Source organism: Cebus imitator, unplaced genomic scaffold, assembly GCF_001604975.1.
Source record: "Cebus imitator isolate Cc_AM_T3 unplaced genomic scaffold, Cebus_imitator-1.0 Scaffold57, whole genome shotgun sequence".
Taxonomy (NCBI): domain Eukaryota; kingdom Metazoa; phylum Chordata; class Mammalia; order Primates; family Cebidae; genus Cebus; species Cebus imitator.
In genome coordinates, this window is record NW_016107372.1 from 6830012 (window position 1) to 6839922 (window position 9911).

General features: G+C 34.1%; 1 protein-coding gene and 1 pseudogene across 2 annotated transcripts in view; both read left to right on the plus strand.

Moving 5' to 3' along the window:
• Nucleotides 1-9911, plus strand: part of CUL3 (cullin 3) — a 107076-nt gene that overhangs the window by 74565 nt on the left and 22600 nt on the right. For both annotated transcript variants that reach the window (XM_017529025.2, XM_017529026.2), the window contains 5 exons: nucleotides 2960-3105; nucleotides 3843-4019; nucleotides 5520-5690; nucleotides 6272-6379; nucleotides 8553-8677. In XM_017529025.2, the coding sequence (XP_017384514.1) occupies nucleotides 2960-3105; nucleotides 3843-4019; nucleotides 5520-5690; nucleotides 6272-6379; nucleotides 8553-8677 (727 nt within the window). The remainder of the gene's footprint in view (nucleotides 1-2959; nucleotides 3106-3842; nucleotides 4020-5519; nucleotides 5691-6271; nucleotides 6380-8552; nucleotides 8678-9911) is intronic.
• LOC108304714 lies at nucleotides 8684-9729 on the plus strand (annotated as a pseudogene).

Consider the following 9911-nt stretch of genomic DNA (forward strand, 5'->3'; position numbering starts at 1 on the left):
TTTTTTTGGTAAAGGGCTAGATAGTGAATAAAATAGCTTGTGAGCCATGCAGTCATCGTGAGAAAGTAAGGCAATAACAAATAAGCCTAACTGTGTTTCTATAAGACTTTATGAGCCCCGAAACTTGAATTTCATATAATTTTTATGTGTCACTAAATAGTATTCTTTTCAGTTTTTGATTAGCCATTAAAAATGTGAAAAATATCCTTAGTTCATGAGCGTACATAAATAGGTGGCAGGCTGTATTTGGTCCACAGGTTCTAATTTAATGACCCTTCCCTGAATGGTCTCTGGTAGACTAGGACTTTTTGTAAAGCATTTGCCCTGCTTAAACAAAATGAATATTAATAAATTAAGTAATGTACTGTTTCGACATTGAATGAATGTTTTCTTACCTACCTTAGGGGCTTGTAGGGAGGGATGATTAAATGGGCTGAAGATTAGGGGCTAGGAAATGTTGATGAAGAGGTTGTTGAGCATTCCAGAATTACAGCATCTCTGTCATCTATGTGGAGATATATGTAAAAGATGTCAGGTATGCCTATCATGGCAAGCACTTATGTGAATGAAGGAGTATTATAATAGTACTTACCAGAGTTCACCTTTATTTAGTACCTTATGTTTCTAACAACACAGTGTAGCTATCTATGATTCTAAATTAAATTTTAAATTTTTGTTCTTGTGTGGGCATGGTGGCACATGCCTGGAATCCCAGTCCTTTTGGAATGCTGAAGTGGTTGGATTGCTTGAGCTCAGGAGTTCAAGACCAACCTGGGCAAATTAGTAAAACCCTATCTCTGTGAAAAATACAAAAATTAGCTGGGCATGATGGCGCATGCCTGTAGTCCCAGCCACTTGAGAGGTTGAGGTGAGAGGATCATTTGAGCCCAGCCAGGGAGGTCAAGGCTACAGTAAGCCAAGAAAGATCATGCCCTTGCACTTCAGCCTCGGCGACAGAGGGAGATCCTGTCTTGGCGGGGGTGGTGGCGGGGCGGAAAGAAACTGTTGTCTTTAGTTTTTCTGAGCTTCCACTAGAAACTGGTGGCAAGATGTCTTAATTGTGATAGGCCCTGCTGTTGGAAAAAAGTTTCTCTTGTTGAGTATGTATCAGAAGCAACTTCACCATTATGAAACCAAATTCTCATAAATCAGAAAATGAAAAACAGTTTCCTCACTGTGAATGGAGGATAAATTGGATTGGTTATTAGATGCAGATAGTATTATGAAATTAAGTTCAAATGATAGCTTATTTTTATTAAGTGTATGTAGAAATAATGATATTTAATTTTTGAATGCCAAATTATTCTCATTTACTCTTTTACATTCCCTTTATCCTGACATATAAATACAGTGAAATTTTAGTAATTTATATACAGCTACATATACAACATGTAATAGCTAAGGAAAACTTACAACAACATAGGAATGAAATAGACAAGTTGGGGACCATTTTGTTAGAAGTATTTGATGTGCTACATTTACTGTAGTATGTGACCATAAATTGTTGAATTTGTAATGCCTGTTTTCAATATGGGAAACTTGGTTGTAATTTATGCTAAGTATGTGAGAAGCTATGAAATTGCCATGTGTAGGTGACTACAGACATGTATTAATGGAAACTAATTAAAATTTGCTGTTGAAAGTCACTGAAACAAAGTTTGTTAAACTTGTATAAAACTTGCTTCTAAATATTTTTAAAATCCATACAACTTTAGTTTTAAGCACTAAACTACTCTTAGAACTGTAGACCAAGTTTATTAAACTTGTGTAAAACTTGCTTCTAAATATTTTTAAAATACATACAACTTTAGTTTTAAGCTCTAAACTACTCTTAGAACTGTAGACCAAGGCAAATTAGGGCCTGTCCACCAAATCTGTTTTTCTGTTTTTGTTGTTGTTGTTTGGGTTTTTCTGGGTTTTTTTGTTTTTAATTTAAAAAATTGAAAGAATATTTCATGAAAACTTATATAAATTTATATACAATGTCAGAGTACAGTAGTTGAGTCAGATATCTGTGGCCCACATTTTAAAATATTTATTATCTGATACTTTACAGAAAAATCATTGGTCAGCGTCTGATCTAGAAACTCTTTATTTTTAAAAGTTACTGATTGTAAAACTTTTAAAATTATCATTGTAAATTTCTGACACTGTGTTCTCCCAGTAAGTTGTTATTGCAAAGAAACACTAGACATATGGGAAAACAGTATTTTGAAATCTGTATTTTAGTCTTGTGAAAAATGATATTAAAAAATGGATAGGATCCAGAGTTTTTATTCTAAATTTAAAATGTATAGTGAAATAGACCAAATTTTACAGATACTGGCTTAGGATGCCACCTGGAAAACATTAGGGTTTGCTCTAAGGAAAATATTGAAAAAGTGATGTTTATATTATACATTTCATAAAAACTTGACCTGAGGTGTAATGAAGTAAATCCTAGGATAGTTTATTTGATTTGTTGTCATGGTAATCAGCTAAACCTTTGGAAATACCCATAAGACTTAAATTGATTTTAAAGTTTCTTCCTCATTACAGGGATTACCAATTATACCTTAATTAATTACCCTTTTTGTATCAGTAGGTCTGCATTAGAGTTATGTAGTATAAATTTCGTAGGAACTCAGAACTGCAGTTGCCATTTATTTTGTTACATCACTTGTTTATTATGGTTTTTGGCATCTTTTCCATGTAAGTTAAAATTTGCTAGGACATTTAATTGATGCTTTCAGAGCATCTCATCTAAAAGTTGTGTTTTATAAATTACAGTAGTAACTATTGATTAGTCTGTTTTTTCCAGTTTTCATTTCAATATATGTATATTTTTAATAGTTATGTGGTCAGCAAATGGTGGTAGTGGAGAAATAAGCTTCTCTAAGTATTGTAGCGTGAACACAGATTCATGTTTTTTCCTTTAATCTTTAATGTAGTCAATTTGTGTTTTCTTTCTGATTTGTAGACCTTGCTTGTATGTACAAGTTATTTAGTCGTGTGCCAAATGGTTTGAAAACAATGTGTGAGTGTATGAGTTCCTATTTGAGGGAGCAAGGTAAAGCTCTTGTTTCTGAAGAAGGAGAAGGAAAGAATCCAGTTGACTATATCCAGGTAAGTAAACCCAGACAATTGTCTATGTTTATGATAAAGGCATTTTGACCAGTGCTGCAAAGGCCACTTTTACCATGCTGTGTATTGTATACTTCCAACTTAATTTTCCCAGTAGTAAAATAATATGTGTAATTATCCTAAATACTTTAGAATTTTGCAGGGTGTGCATATTTATATCAGGGAGCTAAAATTCAACTGCTGCTTCTCATTTAACTTCTCTGATGGAGAACTTGTTTAAATAGTCTCAATTGTGAGTTTCAATTTTTGGTATGCCTTAGTGTTTGCATACGTTAGTATGTTGGAAAAAACAACTGGTTTAAATACTTTTGGTTTGAAAATATTTTACTTTCAAGCAGTACTATAAATAAATTATGTGCCATGTTTTTGTGTTTTAATCAGCTTTTTGGCACATTTTTAAAGCTAATTTTTTCCCTGGCTAGCCCATTCCATCAAGACAGGAGAATGAGAAGCAGTGAGGGGGTTCTTTGGTTAGTTTGCATTGTATTAATACATATATGGAAGATACAATACTTCTCTCATTGACTTTTTTTTTTTCTCATTGACTTTTCTAATAGAGGCTTACATATAGGCTTGAAAATAATACCAAAACTATGTGAGTTTAAAAATGAATATACATGTTTGTTACCAGCAAAGTTAAGATATACGTGGTCATAAGTGTATTATTTATGGAAAAAATATTATAATGTGTCCCAAATTTTATTGTTTTTATTTCTAAGGGCTTATTGGATCTGAAGAGTAGGTTTGATCGCTTCCTTCTAGAATCATTCAACAATGACCGGCTCTTTAAACAAACTATTGCTGGTGACTTTGAGTATTTTCTCAACCTCAACTCCAGGTCTCCTGAATACCTCTCATTATTTATTGATGATAAGCTGAAAAAGGGAGTCAAAGGGGTAAGTAGTAATGTATTTGAAAATACATTTAATTTTATTTAAAGATAAAAAATTATATGTAAAGTTAGGACATTTTGCAGATAAAAATTAAGCATGACCCATTGCTGTGCTTAAATGTGTGCCGTGGCCTAGTAAAAAATATTGTTTGAAGTACTTGACATGCTCCAAAGTAGTTAGACATTTCACTTAATGTGTAATGGGCTTCAAAAACGAGTAACTGGATGGGCTTGGTAGCTCATGACTGTAATCCCAGTATTTGGAGAAGCCAAGACAGAAGGAGCTCTTCAGGCCAGGAGTTTGAAATTAGCCTTGTTAACAGAGTAAAACTCCATCTCTACAAAAGTAAAAGAAAAAAATTAGTGGTACAAGGTGATACATACCTGTTGTCCCAGAGGCTGAAGCAGAGGATCACTTGAGCTCAGGAGTTTAAGGCTGCAGTGAGCTATGATCATGCCACTGCACTCCACCCTGGATGACAGAGCAAGACCTTGTCTCAAAAAAAAAAAACTGAACAACTACACAGTTGTAGTTGGTAGACAGTCACTTTTATGACAGAGTTAGGCATGCTCAAGATCAAAAAGAACTAGAAAACAACTTTCTAGTAGTACAGAGTGTTGTTTGCTCTCATCTGGTTCTGAAGGTTATATGTCAAACAATAATTGGATGGCAAGAATGTTAAGGCATAGATAGAGTAGATTTCAGAAAACAGTTGGTATAGCTCAATTTCAAGCCTTTATGATATGATACCTCTGGAACCTGGGGAGCTCACGGCAGCATAGATCAACTGAAGCATGTTCTGCTCACATCTGAATTGGTCTCTTTTGACTTCATTTTGGAATTTGTGACATGAAAGGGAAAAGCAGCAAGTTGTCGCAGGTTTTACAGGCAGTAGCTGCAACAAGGAAACAAAATCACTAAGGATGCACAGAATAGAAAAGTCTATTAATTATGCATTCATGTCATCTTCCATTTTTCTGAATATATTAATACAGCCTGCCACAGAATCCTTTTGCCCGTATTTAAAAGTAAGGGCAATGGTCTTTTTACTGTTTGGATTGTGACAAATTATTGCCTTTTGTTTGCACAATTTAGGCTTTCAGTGAGCTTAAATGAAAAAAACTGTCTTTTGGCTGCGTAATGTTTTGCCTGCATGTGCAAAGGCTTCATAACATAATCTCCGTGACTAAAATTTCATTTCCTGTATTCTCAGTCATGCCTTAATCCAGCCCTGTATTACCTTATGCCTCCATTTCAGTAGTAGCCCTCTACAGAATAGAATTCCACTCCAACCTCTCATGCATGATGCACTAAATGAGAATGTAAGAATGATACTACTATGTGAAGTAAGAGGCACTTTCTCAAACTGTATCCCTTTTTCTGATGTACGTCAGCCAGATATCTATGTTTTCAAACAATAGTGTTTTTAAGCTATACATGAACTGTAATGCTACTTCTGTAGAATTAAAATTATATAATTGTTAAATCATCTTAATTTTGCAGCTAACAGAACAAGAAGTAGAAACAATATTGGATAAGGCAATGGTCCTTTTTAGGTTTATGCAAGAAAAAGATGTATTTGAACGTTATTATAAACAACACTTGGCAAGGAGACTTCTCACAAATAAAAGTGTTTCTGATGACTCTGAAAAAAACATGATATCTAAGTTAAAGGTAAGGTATGTTTTAGATGGAACAGAATGCACCTAACTGATGTTTATCATGGTTGTGTACTGACAACATGTGATTGGAAATTATTTGGTTGATTTTTAAGTGTTTATTTCTAGAAATAAAGGTAGATTGTTTTGAGAAGAACACAGGCTACACTAACATTTTTTTCAAGTTCAGGCATATTCAGAGTTTGCTGGAATTGTCTTTTGTTATGTCAAGATACATTCATGGAGGCCTGAAAGGGAGGATTAGTAAAAGGGAAACAACAAAAAGGTTATTGCCATATAGTTCTTTTTCTCAAATTGTGGTCCATATAATACTTGTACCTGAATCACCTGAGATGCTAGTTAAAAACACGGAGTTCTGGGCCCTACCTTTCATGGGGGTATATTGGAATCTCTGAAAGAATCTGGGAATTTCCATTTTAAAATAAAATCCTAAAAGTTTGGTAACCACAGGCATAGAGCAACTGTTGGAAAAATTTACAGAAAGATTATCAGGGATAGCAATAACATGAAATAATTTATTTCCTGTATACACAGAAAAATCTACCATTTGTGTATATTTGTGTTTTTCTTCCACAGACTGAATGTGGATGTCAGTTCACATCAAAACTGGAAGGAATGTTTAGGGATATGAGCATCTCAAACACAACGATGGATGAATTCAGGCAACATCTACAGGCAACTGGTGTAAGATTCTGCATTAATTTCTACTTACATATTCATGTAAAGTCTTTTATAGTGGGCATTTTCATCCATTTAGCAGATGACAGTCGTTTCTTTAAATGTCATTAGTGACAACATATGTTTTGTCTGTGAGTACTTAATTATTTTTCTTCACATTTCTTCTTTTTCTATGTTTTATGTTAAAACTTTTTATTATTTTAAAATTCAGTTTCTCCTCCCCACTTGAAAGGAATACACTGACAATTTAATAAAGAGAATTATTCTGCTGTTAATAAAGATAGTACAAATCTATTATAAATTGTGGAAAGAATACTGGGCTTACACAAGTTTACTCAGTTTTAGTACTCTTCTTTTCACTTTACCCCAGGATTGTGTCATTTTGGGATAGTCACATGATCTTTCTATACCTTACTACTGTCATTCTCCTCTATAAGTTTAGCTAAAAATGGGCCTTACATTCTAAGGGTGGGTAGCAGGTGAACTGAGACTATAAAAACACAGAAATTAATGTGTTACAGATGTGTTCGGTATAACTCCCCAAAGCTGGTGAGCTGGAACTTTTATGGCTTTGGAGTCCAATGGTGGTTTTTTGAGCATTTAATGATATTCACAATTTAGTTTCATTTTTTACTCTGATTTTCAACTTAACCTTAAATTTAGAGCATTCTGCAATTTTTAAATTGTAGGATGCATTATAGATACATCACAACCATTTAACAGATTTGTGAGTCTTTCTTTTGATATCTAAAAACTTTCACAAACCAGATATGTGAAAATATCTAATTCTGTAGAATAACCATTTATATGAAAACATTCCGACTCTAATGTAAATAGTTACATGATTTGCCTTATATATCAGTGTTTACAGTGGAGAAGATCTGAGAGGAGGAAAGATGCAAGTTTGTGATAAAAATTTTGGGTGGACAGGAACTGAGTAGTGTAATTATCCTGGATTTTTTTTTAGATTGTTTAGGAATTTGTAGTTAAATCTAATATATTGGCATGTTTTTTTGTATTTTTTGTTGTTGTTGTTTGCTATAATAAGCTTTTAATTTTTTTTCTTCCACTAATTTTACACATTCAGAGCTATAGGGAGGATTGGGATAGATCCCATGCATATCGATATGGGATGAATGGACTGACCGCATTGGGACCCTGCCTTACCCCAGCCAACTTGCAAACATATAAACAGTTCTCCACCTCCCCCAGTATATCGTCTAAGAGTCTCTGCTATGATCCTCTCTTCTGTGTGTCATCTAATTTTTTTATTTTCAGTTTCTTTAAGTAATCATTTCGTGGATACTTGTGAAGCAGTCTTGAGTGTAGAATGGTCCTTGATATTCATAAACTCTGATTCCTCCCCCTAAAAATTTATATTACTAAATCACTGAGGTAAGATAAAAATGGAATGATGGTTTATTAGTTCTGAATATCAATAATAAAGATAATATTTAATCCATAAGAGTTTCTGTTGTGCTTTATTGCTGTTTACTTAAAAAATTAATTTGTTTAAAAGAAGAAAATAATTGTGACAGTGATACTAACATAGAAGTAGTCATTCATTGTGCAGATATTTATAGAGCACCTGCTATGTAGCGATCTATAGTGTCCTATGCAGAGGTTACAATGTGAGTTACATGTTAAAACATAAAAGTTTTGTTTAGTTGAAATAGGTGCTGGAATATTAGAAATAACATTGTGTATTAAGATGGTAAAGGTATTTTAAACTGAGATGAAGGATCTTATGCTAGAATTTTCTCTAAAATGATATGATTGACCCCCTTGACCTTTTATTTAAAAAGGCCCAAACTTTTCAGTTCTCAGTGATAACAGTAAGACTTGATTTATATGCCAAAAACTATTCTTTGTTCAGTGTTTTTAAATTAACATCACAAGCAATAATTATGACTGTTTGCCAGAGTATTTAAAATTTGGGAAACACTGGATGGGTCTAACCTTTAAGAAAATCTACTGGTGAACTGTTCTGAAACTTCTAGAACATCTGCCTAGTGAACTGTTACCTCAAACCAGATCTGAAAAAACAACTGGGCAGGTGTTTAAATTAGTCATTAGACATGGAGCTAACTGCTTTGGTAAATCTAACACGGTGTCTAAACAGAACAGATAACAAATCCTAGTTAATTTTGAGGAGAGTATCTCTTTCTGTTTTACATAGGTATCTTTAGGTGGTGTTGATCTTACGGTCCGGGTGCTCACGACAGGATATTGGCCCACTCAGTCAGCCACACCAAAGTGCAACATCCCACCAGCACCAAGACATGCTTTTGAGATATTCAGAAGGTAAATCTAAATCAGACTTTGCATTACTAAGTACAAATAATTGTTCAAAATTAAAATGAATTTGAACCTTAGTATCCGTAATTGAAGATGAATGTATTCCATTTATTACCTCTTGTTCAAAAGTAGCATCTATCCTAGCATGCGGCAATTTCCCCCTCTGTGGGATCTTAATGAATAAAGTAAAGCAGGCATAATTTATCTCTAGAAAGATTGTTTACATGCTGGCATTTGAAATGCCTTTTATTTAGAGCCGTAGTAAAAATGGAAAAAGAGAAAGTAAATGATGATGGAAAACCAGACCCAGAGAATCCCTTAGACTTTTCTGAACACCTCAGCCAACTCGAATTGTTGGAAATACATGGACACCTTATTCCCACTGGTACTCAGTGTCTCTGAGTTGGCAGTTTTGATGAGGATGAGGAGCAAGAAGAAAACCAAGAATGATATTAATTGCAAGAAAAAAATAGAAAACGATTCAAGCAAATCTCTTTTTTGGGCTGCTGAAAATAATCGGCTTACTCAATGTGGAGACTACTTTTTGAAAAGCCACTCCTGTGAACACTAGGGATGAAGATGAGTATATCCCCCTCGTCATCGAGCAGCCTAAGGTGGACACTTAGACATTGTCTGTGAGCTGACTGCGCAAGGGGCAGATGTTTTTGCTGTAACCGTGGATAGCTGGATACCTCTACATGGTGTTTGTAAGTGGAATAATACCAGAGTGGCTTCTTTATTTCCTCATCATGATGCAGATCAGTTATGAATTATCTAACAAAAGACCTCTTGACTCCCTTGCATCTTACCGTGCTGCTGGATCAGAGACAGCAGAGATATTCTAGAACTTCTACTGTGAACTGTTAACCTCAAACTATGTCTGAAAAAAGAAGAAACTGCAGGAGGACAAGTGTCTGTCACAACCTCTTTGAAATTGTGGAAGGCACTGTACAAATTCTTCACCTTAGTCTTAATGATTCTAGTAATTAAGCTTCCAAGTACCAGTCCTCCTTTGTGTGAGATGTAAAATATTCCCATAATAAAAAGTTGACATCAAACATCTTACTGCAAAAAATTCATTGGTGCTCATTAAGATGTTCTTGAAGTGAAATGCCTGGCCTTGAGATTAAAATGTGCATGAAAGTTTGAATATATCTTGACTGATTTCTGTGGAGTTTGTGATTTTTATCAGAAATAATTTTGACTTGCATATACTTTACTTTTTTTTTTTTTTTTTTTT